We start from the raw sequence: 18862 nt of genomic DNA on the forward strand, positions 1-18862 counted from the left end.
CTTGTGATATGGATGCTGTTATATCTATAAGGATTTTTCTCACATAAAGTAAGAGGAAACTTGCTGAAGAATCATTCTATTTAAACTGAAGGCTATAGAACTTGCACATATGTGGGTGAACTGTTATTTGTTATCCCCTCACAACCCCAGTTCTATTCTCATCACTTCTCTTCCCTGCAAAAGCAGATGACTCAGACTTTCTATTACTTCCCACCTTTCCCTCAAACTGTACCTCGGGCCTTATGGGGAATTCCCTGCGAGCAATTGATGAGAAGACGGGGGGCTGCTGGCCGGTTTAAGTAAGTGTTTGTATTGGGTGGCTCTGTAAGTCGGGCGCGGGGGGTGATCTCCCAGGGAACAGAACTTTGGGCACTACATCTGGTTGGCCACTTGGCATGAAAGAAGAGAGAACCTGAATTTTCCTGGAATGTGCTGATTCATGGATGGTAGCTAATGAATTAGTCAACTGATCAGGGACTTGGTAAGTTTTCAACGTGATTGGAAGATTGGTGCCAAGATCACCTGAAGGGAAATTGTGTGATGGACCTATGAGAATTGCTCCAGGATTAGAAGCTATTTGAACCTCAGGTAAATGGCCCCCAGAGTACACTCGCTGTGTGGAAAGGCAACTAAGAGGTGGCCAAGACGGCCTGTGCTTTGGTTGTCAGTGAGCCTCCTGCCCTGCCCATCTCTGTGCTTGCACAGATGCCCATACACCGAGTAGCTATGGGGACAGAAGTAGAGGTAATATATGAGCACTTCTTGTCACCGTGTTTGATCTGGTCACTGCTGTGAGTGCTCAACTTTCTAAAACAGAAGCCAACACTGAGCCCTTATGCAGCTGTTTCCTGGGGGCACCAGCCATCCAGGTTGATCATCTTGGACCACTGACTATGGGAGGGGCAGTAACTTGCCTTCATAAGGATAGCTGCATATCCTGGAGCGTGATTTTCCTTTCTTACCCATGAAGCTTCTGCTAGCACTACTATTTGTGGTCGATGGATTGCCTTAGTCACCTCCATGGTATCACAAACATCATTACCATGGACTAAGGAACTCATTAACAGTTAAACAACTGTGGTTTGGGGGCTCATATCATAGAATTCATTATTCTTACGTCACCTAGAACCTCTTGGTTTGATGAAACGATGGAATGGCCTATTGAAGACTCCATTTTGGAGCCAGCACAGAGACAACGTCTTATGAGGTTGGGGTGCTGGTCTTCACGTGGTCAGATCAGTGATCAATACAGGGTACTGAAGACATGGATGACTTCAGGAATACAAGCATGGAGGGAGAAATGGCTTACCTCACTTTTACACTTGATAACTCACTTCAAGAGTATCTCCTCCATGTCCCAGAAACATTGTATCTAGTGAATGGGTCCTCCTGTCAAAGAGAGAGGAATATTTTCACCAGGAAACACTGAGAACGTCCCCTGGCCATTTTGATTGTTCGTGCCACTCATCAAGGACAGAGAATTGGGTGCCAGCAGGAGCCAGTGTGATTGATTCCACGTTTCAAGGAGCAATTGGACTGTTGCTACAACACTATGTCTGGAGCCCATGGGATTTATTACACTCCTGTGTCCAATAGCAACAACAGTCAGTGGGAAACAGCAGCAACTCAGTTAGGACAGAGCTGCTCAGCACAGGGGTCTGGTGGGAATGAGCTTTTGGTGAGAGCGTCTCCACTGCCAGGGTGCTAGTGGGGAGTAGGGAATCATGGAATGAGTGGTGCGAGAAGGAAGTCAGATTACCGGATTAGATTTGCTCAGATGTGGGACTGTGTCCGCTACATTTTACTGTAACTTTCCTTTTCTTTCTTTCCTTGCTGTCTTGCAGCCTGGTGTTGGCGGCCATGACCGTGTGGGTTCCAGGAAGGCGTATGAGAGCTCTGTCACCCCTCCATGATGAGGCTGATTCCCAGTGTCGGGACCTGAGTTTCTTCAGCTGAGTCAAGTGGGAGGGTGGCCTGGGCTGGCTATTCTAAGATCTCTACTCTGCCTTTTCTTGCCGCGCTCTGTGGCCTGGGGGGCTGACTGCTACCAAAGCTGTCGTTTCACTAAACCTGTCATTTCACTGCTTCTGCTTGCCGTTTGGCAAGAGGCCAGAATGCAGGAGGCGGGTCTGGGCTCTTTCCTTTCTCCTCCCTCTTCCCAGCAGAGGCCCCAGCTCTGCTCTTTCCCAACTCCAGCTCCTTCCAGACTAGGACAGCATTCCCCCTCCTGGGCCCTTGGCCTCCCTCGGTGAGGGCTGATCCCTGGGCGTCTCCCAGATCTTGCTGGTTTGGGTAACCCTGCCCACGCCTCTGTAAATAATTCCTGCCTGGGATGCTTTTCAGTTAAACCCCTTTCAGGCTGCCCTCTGCTTCCTGCGCAGACTTCCGTGGACAGAGCAGGAGAAATGCTGAGAAAGGAGAGAGGCTAGAAGGCTGGCCTGTGACAACAGAATACAATGCATTTTCACAGGCTGACAGTGGCCAAGATCAAAACAATAATCTCTACTGCTCGGAGTCTATGGTTTACTTATTCATTTATTCTTTCTGAAAAGGTGTTGTCAGGTAGAAAACACTTGCGGCGCTAATTGGGTTGTGCTCCAGACGGAGGGCTTTCCTGGGATGCAGGGTTTCGGTGCTAACGGTTACCTCAATCGGTGACTATCATCAGGACCTCCAAGTCCTGCCCAGATGCCCTGCTGATGTGAACTCCCCTGGCAAAAGAACACTGTTCTAGTGCGGCTCCCTCAGTCCTCCGTCAGTGGCAGACGCCATGTATCCCTCATTCTTTCTCAGTAATTCTACATGCAGTCTGCGGGTCTCTCTGGGTACAGTGGTTCAGGCAGCCAGAATGACTGATCACAAGGCCAGGCAAGAGCCTGTCAGTCCTCTCGGAATGAGAGCTTTGACCCTAAATGCAAAAGCTGAAGTAGGCCAAACAGAGCCTCCTTGTAACCTTGGGCTTTGCCAACGTAGCAGGCAGTAACGGCCTTTCTGGCTCCTTTGCACTTGGCCAGGACCCGGATCTTGTCCATCTCTGTGTCTCTTCAGCACGGTGCAAGCTTCGAAGGCTGAGTGTGTGTTATGACAGTAGCAGCTCATACGTTATCCACATGCCTGTCATTGCTCTAAGTGCTTTATATTTATTTATTCCCTGTATTTTAGGGATGAGGAAACAGTTACATGACGTAAGGGACTGGCCCTGGGTCACACAGGTAGCATGTGTAGACTGGGCCTCAAATCCACTCAGTCAGGCTCTGAAACCTCTCAGGGGCTGTGCTGGTAGCGTCATTCCCCTGGTTCCTGGCATCTGGCTCAGAGTTTGCCAGGAGGCCAGTACTTGATCACTAAATGTGTGCTTAACATTTTTAAATGAAGATAAAGCCTAGCATAGAGAGTTCACTCTCTTCTCAGGTCTCTTTTTTCCTAGAAACTGCATTTTCTTTTCTTTTTTTAAAAAAATCCTTACGTGAGGATATGCCTTTTTAATTCATTTTTAGAGAGAAAGAAGGGGGGGGGGAGAGGGAGAGGGAGAGAGAGAGAGATATCGATGTGAGAGAGAAACACCGATCAGTTGCCTGCCTTACGTGCCGGGACCAGGGATCAAACCCTCAGCCATTTGGTGCACAGGCCAATGGTCCCACCAGTGGAGCCGCCGGGCCAGGACCCTGCCCCTGATTCTGTCGGGCCTCCTAAGCAAAGGCAACCTTTGACCCCGTTGACCATACCAGGGAGAAAAAAAAGGAGCAGAAGTGGTCTAGTGTGATATGGGCTCAGATCGAGGCTCTATCAGTCCTAATCTATAAACTGGGAATTGCAATGGCATTTACCTCCAAAAGCTGTTCTAAATGAGAATCAATACCTTCGCAGACAGCAATGCTTAGTGTTAGCTTTGATTATATTAAATGCTAGCGTTCCAAATCGATGCAAATGGAGTAAATCTAAGTGAAAAGGGGTCATTTCTCATTGCGGGAACCATCCCTTTCACCTCCTGGCTCCATCCCCTCGCGGAGGGCTCTTTCCTTGGTCGGTGTGGTCCTTAGCCTCTGTCCACGGTCTCCTCAGTGAAAGGAGAGAAGGAGAGAAAGCCTCGAGCGCTCTCTAGAGGCCAGAAACTTCAATGACGTCTCAGGACCACGGGCCGCTTTCTGTTCTTTTCCGCCCTTTCCTTCCTCTGTTGGTCGCTCCTCTGTGCTGGGTGTTTTCTGTGTGTCCCTGGACCTGTCTCCACTCCCTTGCACTCTGCTCTGGGCCTGAGCCCGCTGACCGGGCAGACTGCACTCGGGAGCTCCCTGCCCTCTGACCTCCGGTTTATTTTAACTAGTGGATGCCACCAGCCTTAGGGGTGGGAGGTGGACGGTGCATTTGTAGGTCAGTTTCCTTCCTTCCCCTGTTGGGTTTATGGCACCTCTTTGGGCTCTCAGGTTGCCGACCAGCTCCCCTCTGTCCCATGCAGCGCCCATCTGGCCCCGGGAGACATTCCCGCACCTCCCCGCTGTCTTCCTGGGAAGCACTCTGCTCCGGGCAGTCTGGTATCTGCTCCCTCGGCCCTCAGAGCAGCGGGCCACCCACAGGCCCTTGATTTCATAGGCGTGTGCCACCTCACAGTCACTGTGCTCAGCAAACGCCCAGGCGTGCGTGTCTGAAAGACAGTCTCATCTCTCAGCAGGCCGGAGAGGAGGCGAGACAGCCCCCGGGCGCGGGAGGAGGCCTGACACACAAACACACCAATGGAGAGTTTACATTCTGGTGAGAGCTACGTGGTTATTTGTGTTTGTTTAAAGAAACAAAATTATTTTATTTTTAAGTATAAAAAGCAGTGGCTTTTAGTATATTCTTCAAGTTATGAAACTATCACCGTTATTTAATACCAGGCCATTTTCATCAGCCCCCAAAAGAGACCCCTTTCCCATTAGTAGTCACTCTTCATTCCTCTCCCATCCCCCCCCTCCCCCCCAACACCCTGGCAACCCCTAATCTACTTTCTGTCTCTATAGGTTTGTCTATTCTGAACGTTTAGTATGAATGGAATAGTGTCTGGCTTCTCTCACTTTGCATAATGTTTTCAAGTTTCATCCATGTTGTAGCATGAATCAGTACTTCATTCTTTTTTGTTACCAGGCAATATTTCATTGTATGAATGTACCGCATTTCATTTACCCATTCATCAGTTGATGGGCATTTGGGTTGTTTGTGCTTTTGGCTATTGTAGTGCTGCTATGAACATTTGTGCTCAAGTTTCTGTGTGGCCATATCTGTTTACTTATCATGGGTACATGATAACTGAGTGGGATTTCTGGGTGATAGGATAACCCTATGTTTAACTTTTTGAGGAGAATCCACCTCTAGGTATAAAATAGCTGCATCAGTTTACATTGTCACCATCCACTTATGAGAGTTTCAATTTCTCCACATTCTCACCAACATTTGTTATTAGCCATCTTTTTTGGTCCATCCAGCTTTGTTGAGATGTAATTGGCATATTATACTGTATACTGGTATATGGTGTACATCGTGATGATTGATACATGGATATATTGCAAAATGTTTACCACAATAAGGTTCACACATCCTTTTTCTTACATAATTACCATCTTGCTGTGGTGGTGGTGAGAACATGGAAGTGTTATTCTCACAGAAACTTTCAAGTATACAGTATAGTATTGTAAATGATAGTCACCATGCTGTACATCAGATCTCCAGAACTTATCACTGAAAGTTTGTACCCTCTGACCAACATCTCCCCTTTTCTCCCACCCCTCAGCTCCTGAAAAATGTCATTCTATACCTCTCTCTCCCTCCTACTTTTTATTTAATCTGACAATTGACATAGAATGGCTCGTTGAGACCATAAGAAACACACCTAGGAACTTTTTATAAATGCCTACTGAAACAGAAACTTCGGGTGCACCCAGTTGATTCCATTTTAACAAGCCCTTCAGGTCTGTCTAATGCCCACTAAAATTTGAAAACCATTGTCCTGGCCAGGCGGCTCAGTTGGCTGGAGCATTGTCCCCTACACAAGAAGGTTGTGGGTTCCTGGTAAGAGCACACACCCTGGTTTCAGGTTCAATTTGGGGCATGTATGGGGCAGCCAATCAATGTTTCTCTCTCACATTGATATTTTTTTCTCTCTCTTTTCCTCTCTCTCTAAAATCAATTTTTAAAAATATCCTCTGGTGAGGATTGGGGGAAAAAAGCATTTGAAAACCATTGATCAAGTCTAATCTGACCATTTTACTTTATGTTTCAATCTTTTTAAAGGCTTTTATTTTTTTGTTCCTTTCCCCCCCTTTTTATTGAATTTATTGGGGTGACACTGGTTCACAAAATTATACAGGATCAGGTACACAATTCTACAACACATCATCTGTACACTGTTTTGTACACCATCCCAAGTCAAGTCTCTGTCCACCACCATTTATCCCCCTTTTACCCTCCTCATCTCCCTCCACCCCACCATCTGCAATCACTACCCTCTTGTCCGTGTTCATGAGTTTTTTCTTTTTTTGCTCAATCCGTCCACCCCCTCCATGTCCATCTTTCCCTATAATATTGCCCATCTTCTCCTATAACCTTCTCTGATACAAGCACATCATCTCCAAGGACCTCTCACAGGTCTTAAGAATATTTGGCACTATAAAAATACAATCATATGTGCACAATACAGATATTTTGTAGCATTCTTGTGGTCATTATGGACTTGCTGCTTCACATAGTTTTTACGTTGATTCATTTCACGAATTGTTTCATGTGGGAAGTCTTGTCCTCATAATTAGATTTTAAACTGTTTGAAGGCAAAGAGAATGTTTTCTATTTCCTTTGTAGCCTTTTATGTGAATACAGAGCTGGCCAACCAGAAAACACTGAGCCTCTGGGGTAAGGAGTTGTGGTGGCTGCAGTGACACCAAGATGTGTACAACACAGTCCTTGTCTTTATGGACCTTTCACTACAGTGAGAACTGTTAGAGACAAAAACAATATAGATATAATGTAGCAACATAAAACGTTGCTAAGGACCCTGGCGAGTGCTGCTCAGTGGTTAGAGCGTCAGCTTGCGAACAAAAGGGCTCATACCTGGGTTGCTGGTTTGATTCCCAGCTGGGTCAGGGTGCGTGCAGGAGGTAACCAATCCACGTGTCTCTTTCACATTCTCTCTCTTTCTCCCTCCCTTCTACTCTCTCTAAAAAATTAATGAGAAAAATATCCTTGGGTGAGGATTAACAAAACAAAAGGAAGAAAGGAAGGAAGGAAGGAAGGGAGGGAGGAAAAAAAATTACTAAGGAGAATTCTAAGTACATAGCATGTTATGAGGGACCAAAGGAAGAAATGTTATCTAGCTTATCTTATAGAGGGAATATGCAAATTGACTGTCACACTGTCACAAAGATGGTGGCACCCACAGCGGAGGCTGGGTTCCTGTAACGAGCCTTAAAGAGCAATCAGCAGGGACCTGAGGCTGTGTAGTGCTGGGCAGGGGACCTGAGGCTGCGTCCCTGCCCAGTGGGGCTTGACAGGGGACCTCAGGCCATGCTTCCTGCCTGGTGGGGCTTGATGGGAAACGCCAAGGTGCGCCCCCCACCCCAGTGCCAGGCCAGGGGACTTCAGGCCATGCTGCCGCCCTGGTGCTGGGTCGAGGGACCTCAGGTTGTGCCCCCCGCCCCAGCACTGAGCCGGGGACCTAAGGGTGCACTGGAGGACCTGAGGCTGCGCCCCCACCTGGTGGGGCTTGACAAGGGTGGGGCCGACCAGGTCTGGGTCTCATGTGATTTTGAGATGCACAGGGGTGGGCGGGGACTTGACTCTGGTGTGCCCCAAACTCTGACAGGAGGAAGATTTTCACATACATTTTACTAATTTTCTTTCATCTCTGGCACTTCTATTATAGAGAAAGGGCAAATAGCAATATTAAAATAGTTCCTCTAATTAATCCCCTTTTAATGTGCATGAATTTCATGCACTGGGCCACTAGGCCTATCTAATAAAAGAGAAACATGGTAATTAGCCGTACATCCGCTACCCTTCCCATTGGCTCATCAGGGTGATATGCAAATTAACTGCCAGCCAACATGGCGGCCGGCAGCCAGGCAGCTGGAAGTGAACATGAGGCTTGCTTGCTTCAGTGACGGAGAACTCCAACATTCCCCACCTGCCACTGCCGGCCTCTGAGCTCGCAGTTTGAAACATTGTTACAAATATAGAAGCTAAACAAAACCCCAGAAACCTGCTTTCAGCCAGCCGGGATCTCAGAGCTGGAGTTGAAACAGTGTTTCGATTATAGAACCCAAACAAACCACATACCTGCTTTCAGCAGCTGAGGCCTCAGAGCTGGAGCCAAGCCTCAGAGCTAAAGCTGGCCCAGAATTAAAAAAAAAAGAAAAAAAGGAGCGGTTGGGAGCTTCAGTCACCCGCCAGCCTGAAAACAGCCCTCAGCCCCTCACCCAGGCTGGCCAGGCACCCCAGTGGGGACCCCCACCCTGATCCAGGACACCCTTCAGGGTAAACCAGCCAGCCCCCACCCATGCACAAGGCCTCTATCCTATATAGTAAAAGGGTAATATGCCTCCCAGCACCAGGATCAGCGGAGCTGCGAGGCCTCCTGGCACCGGGATCAGTGTGACAGGGGGCAGCGTCCAAACCCCCTGATCGTGCTGCAGCTCTGTGTGTGACAGGGGACGGGGCCACAACTTCCCTATCTGCCCTGCTCTGTTCGTGACAGGGGAAGGCGCCCCAACCCCCTGATCAGCCCTGCTCTGTGCCTGATAGGGGGGAGCTCCCCAACTCCCTGATCGCCCTGCGGCTCTGTGTGTGACAGGGTGCGGCACCCCAACTTCCCCCCCCCCACGGGCCCTGCTCTGTGTGTGACGGGGTAGAGCCATAACCTCCCCATCAGCCCTGCCCTGAGTGTGACAGTGGCGGCGCCCCAACCCCCTGATCCACCCTGCTCTGTGGGTGATAGAGGGCAGCGCCTCAAACCCCCGCCCCGCCCCCCCCCCCCGGGCCCTGCTCTGTGTGTGACAGGGTAGAGGCATAACCTCCCCATCAGCCCTGCCCTGAGTGTGACAGGGCGCAGTGCCCCAACCCCCTGACCTGCCCTGCTCTGTTCGTGACAGGGGAAGGCGCCCCAACCCCCTGATCAGCCCTGCTCTGTGCCTGATAGGGGGGAGCTCCCCAACTCCCTGATCGCCCTGCGGCTCTGTGTGTGACAGGGTGCGGCGCCCCAACATCCGCCCCCCCCACGGGCCCTGCTCTGTGTGTGATGGGGTAGAGCCATAACCTCCCCATCAGCCCTGCCCTGAGTGTGACAGTGGCGGCACCCCAACCCCCTGATCCACCCTGCTCTGTGGGTGATAGAGGGCAGCGCCTCAAACCCCCGTCCCCCCCCCCCCCCCCGGGCCCTGCTGTGTGTGTGACAGGGTAGAGGCATAACCTCCCCATCGGCCCTGCCCTGAGTGTGACAGGGCACGGTGCCCCAACCCCCTGATCTGCCCTGCTCTGTGTGTGATTAGGGGGCGGTGCCCCAACTCCCCTATTGGCCCTACTCTGTGAGTGACAGGAGGGAGCTCCTCAACCCCCTGATCGGCCCTGCTCTGTGCGTGACAGGGGGGAGCTCCCCAACTCCTTGATTGGCCCTGCTCCTGCGTGACACGGGGGAGCTCCCCAACCCCCTGATCGACCCTGCTCTGTGTGTGACAAGGTATGGAGCCCCAACCCCCCTGATGGGCCCTGCTCTGTGACAGGGGGCAGCGCCCCAACCCCCTGATTGGCCCTGCTCTGTGCATGACAGGGGGCGGCGCCCCATCTCCCCAAGAAAGGAAATTGCTCAAAATTATGGCATCTTCTCAAATCCCGAGATAGGTTTCTTTGTGCAGAAGTTGGAGCTGGGAGTTGTACAGGCATTCACACTATAGGAATAGTTCTAGAAAAGGCTCCAAAATGTGAATGTGTATAGTTGCCTGTAATGGCTTAAGAATCAGCCTGGGGGAGATGTGTGGTTGAATATGAAATAGGAATTTGTTTTAAGACTCAGACCATAAAGTGAGAAAGCGCATTTTAAAGAAGGCTTGTGGTACGATTTGCCCAATGGCTTCCAAATATTGATGCACATTATAACCACCTGGAAAGCCTGTTTGAGAACATACAGATTCCTAGTATTCACACCAGACTTTCTAAATCAAACCTCTGTGGTGGGGCCCAATAATCAGTACTTTCCGCAAGCTACTCTGGTGCTATTGGCAGTATGCACGACAGACAGAGGTAAGTCTTGAAGTCAGAAGTAGATTAGGGATTAATGAAATCTCTCGGGGGGGGGGGGGGGGGGCGTGGAGGGTGGGGGGGCGGGGGCGGTGGAAGAATTGGGCCTAGACTCTAGGCCCTAGAGAGAGCCAGCAGGCCCAGGAACAGGAAGATGGGAAACAAAATCAATTGTGAGGATATAGTTGATAGGATTTGAAGAATGAATGTTGATTGAAATAAATCATTGATAGTCATAATTAAAAAAGGGTAATGATTTAGCCCTGCTGGGTGGCTCAGTTGGAGTATCATCCCATACACCAAAAGGTTGTGGGTTCGATTTCCAGGCACATACCTAGGTTACAGGTTCTATCCCCGCTTGGGACACATATGGGAGGCAACCAATCTATGTTTCTCACATTGATGCCCCCCTTCTCCTCTTTCTCCCTTCCTCTCTCTCTAAAAATCAATAAACATATCCTTGGGTGAGAATTTTAAAAATAAAACAGGTTAATACTTCAATGATTCAAACATATCTGGAAATGCCCTGACTGGTGTGGCTCAATTGGTTGAGCATCGTCATATCAATGCATCTTTCTCTCTCTCTCTCTCTCTCTCTCTCTCCCTCTCTCTCTTTTCCTCTCTCTGAAATCAACAAAAATATATTTTTTAAAAAACATATCTGGAAAACTTTCTATGTACTCTCCTATATTTTGGAGCAACTGTGTCCAAAAGAGAGTTACACAGCCTGGAAACAGGCTACAAAATATTTTCACTCCAAGTGCCAAGTAGGACTATGGACAGTAGATGGCACTTTTGTGCTCTGCCTGAAATTTCAATGTTTGAAGTGAATTAACCCAGGAATGATCCGAGCTATGGTACAAACGACCCTTTTTAGTACTCAAGTATATATATCCAGGTTCTGATGTGAGGGATCTGTGAAAGGGGAGCCAATGAAAAGATCAGTTTGCCCTGCCTAGTACTTGGCTTTCAACGATACCTTGCACATTTTTAAATACTGTGAAATAGCGTGGCTCCCATACAGGTTAATAAGTTTGTAGTCTGAGGAGGTCCCTAATAATTACTGCAGCAAGTAGAATTACATGAACTCAAGCACACTTGAGGTCAGGAAAAATATCCCAAATTTGGCCATATTTCCACATGTCCATCTGAGCTTTTGCTGTTTGCAAAGGTGAGGAACAGCAAAAAGGGGTAAAATCAAATATGGAAAAGAACCACAGGAAGGGCAGTTTGAAGTAGGAGATGAAGACAGTATGAAAACACAGCAAATGGTCTGGCTGGTGTGGCTCAGTGGTTGAGCGGCCAGCCAGAGATGCAGGTCTGATTCCCGGTCAGGGCACACCCGTGCTGTCAGCCCTACCCCCAGAAGGGGTGTGCAGGAGGCGGCCGAGCGATGTTTCTCTCTCATCAATGTGTCCCTCTATTCCTCTCTCTCTAAAAATTAATAAACATATTTAGAAAATAAAGCAAATGTTACTTTTTTTCTTTTTGTAAAACTTACTCTTAGGCTAAGATACAGAATTCTTCATATTTACAATATGCTTGCAATCATGCAAAAGGCACGATGACTCACTCAGTGATTAAGAGAGTGGAGTCTGGAGGCAGCTGTGCCACTTCCTAACTGTGTATGGGGCAAGTAACTCACTGTCTCTGCACATCCATTTCCTTGTCTAAGACTGAAATGGCAATAACAGCATCTCTATAATAAGATTCTTATGAGGATTAAATGTCAGAATTTGTAAGGTATTGAGAGGAGTATCTGGCATGTAGTGAGCCTACAATGAGTAGATGATGAATTTTATAAAAGTCAACTTTAGGTGATGGGACAATAGGTGATTTTTTTTCTATTTGATTAAAAACATGTATTTTTTGATATTTGGAAAAACATTTAATATTTTTTACTAAAAGACAGAGAAAATCTGTACTTTTGTTTCCTTTTGAGCTAATTTCTACATCTCCAACTGTTTCTTTTTCTGTAATCTTTTGTACCCCAAATTAGACATATCTTGGCTGTGAGAAATCCTAAGGTTTGGGTTATTCCTCAGAATTCCCAGAATTATTTTTTATTGTAGTCAAATACACATAACTTAAAATTTACCATTTTAACTATGTTTAAGTGTACCGTTCACTGGCATTAAATACATTCATAGTGTTTTGCAACCATCACCATTATCGATTTCCAGAACTTCATCAGCTCCAACAGAAACTTTGCACCCATTGAACAATAACTCCCCATTCTCCCTTTCCCCAGCCCCTGGCAACTCCCATTCCATTTTTCATTTCTATGAATCTGCCTATTCAAGGTACCTCATATAAGTAGAATCACAGAGCATATGTTCCATTGTGTCGGGCTTAGCATGACGTTTTCAAGTTTCACCTATGTTGTAGTATGTGTCAGAACTTCATTCATCTTTATGACTGAATAACAGTCCATTGTATGTACGTATCACATTTATTTTTCAACTCGTCCATTAAACATGTGAGTTGTTTCCACTTTTTGGCTATTGTGAATAAGGCTGCTATAAACACTGGTGTACAAGCATTTGTTCCAAGCCCCTACTTTCAGCACTTGTGGGTACATACCTAGGAGTTAACATTTTTAGGAACAGCCAAACTGTTTCCACAGTGCCATGCCATTGTATATTCCCACCAGAATCCAGCATTATTTTTAAGTATGTAAGGCTTAAAAAAAAAAAGTCATACCTAGATTGGGAATAAATAGCAAGGCTGAGTCTTGCCACTTTGCTGACAAGTTGCGGGTATCAGCACTCTTGACGCATCACCTCCTCTAGACGAAGCAATGTTTCTCCTTGTACACAGCTGAGCCGCCCATAGCAATCATTAAGGGGCTTATTACACCTGAATGCCTCTGATTCTACCCCATATATGATGAATCAGCATCTTTGGGAATGGGGTCCCCTAAATCATCATAATGTGTGCTAAAATATGAGGCTCAGAAACCTAGATTGTTAAGTGGGCAGGGAAGATATCTCAGTCACCTTTTTATTCCTCAGATATTCAACAAATTTATATTAGAATTAAACTAACACTGCAATCTAAAGCTATTTCCTATCTGCCTAATTGCTCAGTACAGTATTCATTAAAACTAAATTCTATCACATTCAGCAGTTAAACTGTAATTAAGTTATGTAGTATACCTTTCATTTGCATAGAGTGTGTATTTTACCAGCTGTGGTCTATTATGCCATCTTATACTGCCAAGAATTCTTATTTTGTATGTAATTTTCCGATGAATCCTTCATGCTTTGAGGCTGGGTACAAAAGATATGGACTTGGAATTGGAAGAGCTGTCTCTGTGATTTTTGACAATTACATATAAAATATCTAAGAATCAAGTTTATAATTTGTAAACGTTGGTAACATTTTGTAACTCTATCACCTGCATACTGTTGCTGAAGTTCGAGTGATATTATGTGTAAAGAAGCTTGCTGCGGAAATGGCTGTGGCTACCATGTAGCCTTAATAATTTAAACAAAACAAAAAGGTTATTCCTACGTCTTGCTAAAGACTAGATATGCTGCTGTATAAGTTGGTTGTTCTAAAACATACAGAAATGAGATCAGAATAGAAAAATAGAAAAACATTAAGTGGATGCACAACATTCACTTAATTCATTCATCACCTTTATCCACAATCTATATTTACATCACGCGGGGCATTGTGTAAAAAATAGTAATTAAGTAAATTTCAATCTGTTCTCCAGAGGCTTAGTTCCTTTGCGCACATTAAAGTCTAGCAAGCTGCTTCCACTTTGATCAAATCTCCCTCCTCCGTCTTAAGCAATAGGGGACCCGCTAGAATTCGCGGGCGTTGTCTCTTTAAGGAGTAATAGAACTCCGATTGCATCGATCACAGACTCTTTATTTACCCTCTCGCTCCAAGCGGTTTCATTCCCATCACGGTAACTACTCTCCTTCTGGGTGTCGAGCCTGGAGGGGTGAGAGTGTGAACACATTTTGGCTTTGGCGTGTGGTCGCACCTGACCGTGGGGCGTCTGGCCTGCCAGCTGGAGGACGACCGGCTGTGCCCGGCGCCGCGGAACCTCGGGGCTCGGCTGGCCACGCCTGGAGCGCGGGTGTGATTGGGCCGCCGTTGTTGTAGTGACCGGGAGGCGCCGCCGCTCCCGGCGGACGGTTCCGGGCGCCGCATGGTCCCCCATCGCATCTCATCCCCCTCTTTTCCCCCGTTTCCCCACCCGCAGGAACCGGTGGCCCATCGTTCCCCCCATGGCCTGCGCCCCGGTAAGGGCGGGCTGGAAGCGACTCTCCGGAGCCGGTTCTGCGGGCTGCGGGGCCAGGTCGGGGCCGCGCCCCCACCTGCGGGAGGTGGAGGCAGGTGTCCGCCGCCGGGTCCGCAACCGGCCCCTCGCCCCGGGCGCTCGCGTCTCCCCCGCTGCTGCCGGGGCGGCGGGAGCGTCCAGCCCTGGCCCGGCTCGGGACGGAGCCCCCACAGGCGCACCGCCTCCGGAATTCTCCGAGGTTCCCGTGGAGCGCCTGCGTCAGAATCACCGGGAGGTTTTCAAAAAGCGCCGAAGCCGTGGCCCCGCGCGCACCGGTGACCGCGCGCCGCCGGGGGGCCCGGGAGTCCGCATTCCCAGCGCGCGGTCCGGGCGGCTTCTCAGGCCCGCGCGGTTCTGAGCAGCGCGGACCGAGGATGTGGCCGGCTCTGCGGGGGCGGGGGCGCCCCGCGGCTCCCTGTGGGGCCGCCAGCCCGCGGACCCTCCGCCCGTGGCCGCTCCCGGGACGGACCCCGCGGGAGGGGACCGCGCGCATCCCCGACCCCCCGAGCTCGCGCTCTGCACCTGCTTTCACACCTTGACAACTTTCCTTCCCAGGAGGACCCCGTTCTGGAGCGGTACTTTAAGGGCCACAAAGCTGCGATCACCTCCTTGGACTTTAGTCCCAACGGCAAACACCTGGGTAAGTTGTATTCGCGCGCGCTCTCTCTCTCTCTCTCTTTATTTATTTATTTTTTTCCTTTTTTGTGACGGGCAACGCTCAGCTGGTTGGAAACCTTGCCTGCTGTCCACGCCGGGCCCCCGGGGGACCACCGCGGTCCTAGGTGGGGGGTTGAGGGCGGCCGGGAGCGCGGGGAGCCCGGGAGCGCACGGTCCCGCCGAGGCCCGCGGGCCGGGCCCGAGACTTTCGCGAACTCGCCGCCAGGAGGAGCGAGCGGGAGGGGGAGGGCTTTGTCCGCCCCGGGAGGGAGGGTGGGTGTGGGCTGGGAGTTGGTGAAAAGTTGTGAGCGGCGCGGGAGGAAGTGCGGACGGGACGGGAGCTGGGGCTGCGCCGCGGGCGGCGACGGAGGGCTCGGTGACCCCGGGAGGCCCGGCCGCCGAGGAGCCGAGGACCTGCCTGCGGGGGAGCAGGCCCTGCCGGGAGGTGCGCTCCGCCCCGAGCCCCGCACGCCTTGCCCTGCGCCGGCACCGGGGTCCGCGCCCGCGCCCTGGCCATGCGCATCCGGGTGGCCGCGAGGTGGACCTGGGCAGGCAAGAGCTGCCTGCTGCTGGCGCTCCTGACCGTGGCCTACGTGCTGGTGGAACTCTCGGTCTCCACGCTCCATGCCGCCCCGGGGGCGGGCCTGGCCTGGGAGCAGGGGCCGAGGCAGCTCCCGGACCCCGGGGCCGGGGCAGAAGATCTGTCCCGGCCGCTGTACGAGAAGCCGCCCGCAGACCCCCAGGCCCCGGGGGAGTGGGGCAAAGCCAGCCACCTCCAGCTGAGTGAGGCCGAACGGAAGCAGCAGGAGGAACTCATTGAGAGATATGCCATCAACATCTACCTCAGCGACAGGATCTCCCTGCACCGCCACATCGAGGACAAGAGGATGCCCGAGTGCAGGGCCAAGGCGTTCCACTACCGGCGGCTGCCCACCACCTCCGTGATCATCGCCTTCTACAACGAGGCCTGGTCCACGCTGCTCCGCACCATCCACAGCGTGCTGGAGACCTCCCCCGCGGTCCTCCTGAAGGAGATCATCTTGGTGGATGACCTGAGCGACCGCGTCTATTTGAAGGCGCAGCTCGAATCGTACATCAGCAACCTGGAGAGAGTCCGCCTGATCCGGACCAACAAGCGGGAGGGCTTGGTCCGGGCCCGCCTGATCGGGGCCACGTTTGCCACGGGGGACGTGCTCACCTTCCTGGACTGCCACTGTGAGTGCAACTCGGGTTGGTTGGAACCCCTTTTGGAAAGGATCGGCGAGGACGAAACGGCCGTGGTTTGTCCCGTGATAGACACCATTGATTGGAATACTTTCGAATTCTATATGCAGACCGGGGAGCCCATGATTGGTGGGTTTGACTGGCGTCTGACGTTCCAGTGGCACTCTGTCCCCAAACATGAGCGGGACAGGTGGAAATCGAGAATCGAGCCCATCAGGTCGCCCACCATGGCCGGGGGACTGTTTGCTGTCAGCAAGAAATATTTTGAGTACCTTGGAACGTATGACACTGGGATGGAAGTGTGGGGAGGTGAAAACCTGGAGCTGTCTTTCCGGGTGTGGCAGTGCGGAGGGAAACTGGAGATCCACCCGTGTTCCCACGTGGGCCACGTGTTCCCTAAGCGGGCTCCCTATGCGCGGCCCAATTTCCTACAGAACACTGCTCGGGCGGCGGAGGTGTGGATGGATGAGTACAAGGAGCACTTCTACAATCGAAACCCTCCGGCCAGGAAAGAAGCTTACGGAGATATTTCTGAAAGGAAGCTACTACGAGAACGGCTGAAGTGCAAGAGCTTTGACTGGTATTTGAAAAACGTGTTTTCGAACTTACACGTTCCAGAGGATAGGCCAGGCTGGCACGGAGCTGTTCGCAGTATGGGGATCTCCTCTGAATGTTTAGATTATAATGCTCCTGACAACAACCCCACAGGTGCCAACCTTTCACTGTTTGGATGCCATGGTCAAGGGGGCAATCAATTCTTTGAATACACTTCAAACAAAGAAATCAGGTTTAATTCTGTGACAGAGTTATGTGCAGAGGTTCCTGAGCAAAAAAATCACGTAGGGATGCAAAATTGTCCAAAAGATGGGTTCCCTGTGCCAGCAAACATTATTTGGCATTTTAAAGAAGATGGAGCCATTTTTCATCCACACTCAGGACTCTGTCTTAGTGCTTATCGGACACCTGAGGGCCGACCTGATGTGCAGATGAGAACTTGTGATGCTCTGGATAAAAATCAAATCTGGAAGTTTGAGAACTAAAAGAGAACAGCAGCACTTTGGTCCTGAGCTGACGGTATATTCAGGAAAGTCGAAGAGCCCCAATGGCGATTATATTTTATCAGAAATCACCCAGTGATCATCTATGAGAGGGCTGTATAACCTGTGGTTCATCCTGGCATAGAACACAAACTGATGCGCAGAGAGCTGCTGTTTCACGTTTGAAAGTGCCTTACTTAGAGGTTGTTTTATTTCAGAGCTCTGTCAGTATGGTTTCTTCTCCTTAAAGAAGTTGACTGTGAATTGAGATACACAAAACATTTAGGTGCCAGATGATATTACAGACTGTAAAAGTCCCAAGTAAAATAAGAGATGATTTTTGTTGATGGGTGAGTTCACTGCACATCCCCCCCCCCTTTTTTTTTTTTTTTACAAACGCTTAAATGTGCAGTGTGAGCTAAAGCTGTTTTGATTATACATAGAATTTGGATTTCTTTAGCCAACACATTAACTTTTAGGGTTTGTTTATTTTTCCTAATTTTTTTAAATGAAATGGAAATCAAAGAAAGTTGTTTTTAAGGAGAAAGGCCTGGTTTGGATATGTGTGTCATTAGAAGAGAGAATTAGTTTGAATGTGAGTTTGGAGGTCTTTTTTTTACATATTGACATCTCAGAAAAATGTACCCACATTTGAATGAAATGGGGAGATCTTCACATTTCACACTTTGTAAACTTGAGCTATTGGACTTAACTGAGCTATAGTGATACCTCAAATAGCTTTGATTTCATAACCTGTCCTGTCTGTGAACTTGTTTGTGTGTTAGGGCATTTTCTGATTGCACTTCCTTAAGTTATGAATGTACTATAGAGGGACTCACTCAGAATACTGTACTTCTTCCCTTTGTTAATTCTTAATCGCTTAAAGTAAATACAATTGAGGCCTCTTTGAAGTCAAACCCAACTGTGTTTATTGAAATGTGTGAAACCGAAAGTGGGCCCTGTTTTGCAAAGGCTGTGGAACTCTTCTGTGAGTTCTTGCTGCTTAGGGCATTTCAGGATTAATCTTAAGATAAGGAAAGAAGCCTGTCTTGACAATGGTGAATGCTGCTTCCAGCTTATTTCCACTGAGCCTCGCACTTAGGCAGCTTTCCGAAAATGGGAAAAGGACTGACTGAATGAATGAATGAATGAATGGCTCAGCCCAGGAATGTGACTGGTCAAGTCATTTGACCAAATGACTCAGTTTGGCCCTCACTTTCCTGATCTGTAAAATGTGGATGCTGGATTAGATCGATCCTGAAGATCTCTTCCAGCTCTGAAATGTTATGATTATACATTATATCCGTCTCAGTTTCAATCATTGTGCAATCTTTACAACACTTTTTATCTCTCCACTTTTAACATAGGTAATGTTTTTGAGCAACGTTCAGTC

The 18862-nt window shown here is 49.2% G+C and overlaps 2 protein-coding genes across 2 annotated transcripts in view; both read left to right on the top strand.

The window, feature by feature from the left end:
* The first annotated feature begins 14399 nt into the window (after nt 1-14399).
* POC1B (POC1 centriolar protein B) overlaps nt 14400-18862 on the top strand; it is a 110678-nt gene continuing 106215 nt past the window's right edge. Inside the window, exons 1-2 of the mRNA XM_081083321.1 lie at nt 14400-14513; nt 15107-15191. Of these exons, the coding sequence (XP_080939447.1) occupies nt 14499-14513; nt 15107-15191 (100 nt within the window). The 5' untranslated portion in view covers nt 14400-14498. The remainder of the gene's footprint in view (nt 14514-15106; nt 15192-18862) is intronic.
* Nucleotides 15721-18377, top strand: LOC308513354 (polypeptide N-acetylgalactosaminyltransferase 4). Its single transcript, XM_081083322.1, has one exon. It carries the CDS (start codon nt 15724-15726, stop codon nt 17470-17472), a length of 1749 nt encoding a protein of 582 aa, XP_080939448.1. The 5' UTR covers nt 15721-15723; the 3' UTR covers nt 17473-18377.

Source organism: Myotis nattereri, assembly GCF_964212035.1.
Source record: "Myotis nattereri genome assembly, chromosome: 2".
NCBI lineage: Eukaryota > Metazoa > Chordata > Mammalia > Chiroptera > Vespertilionidae > Myotis > Myotis nattereri.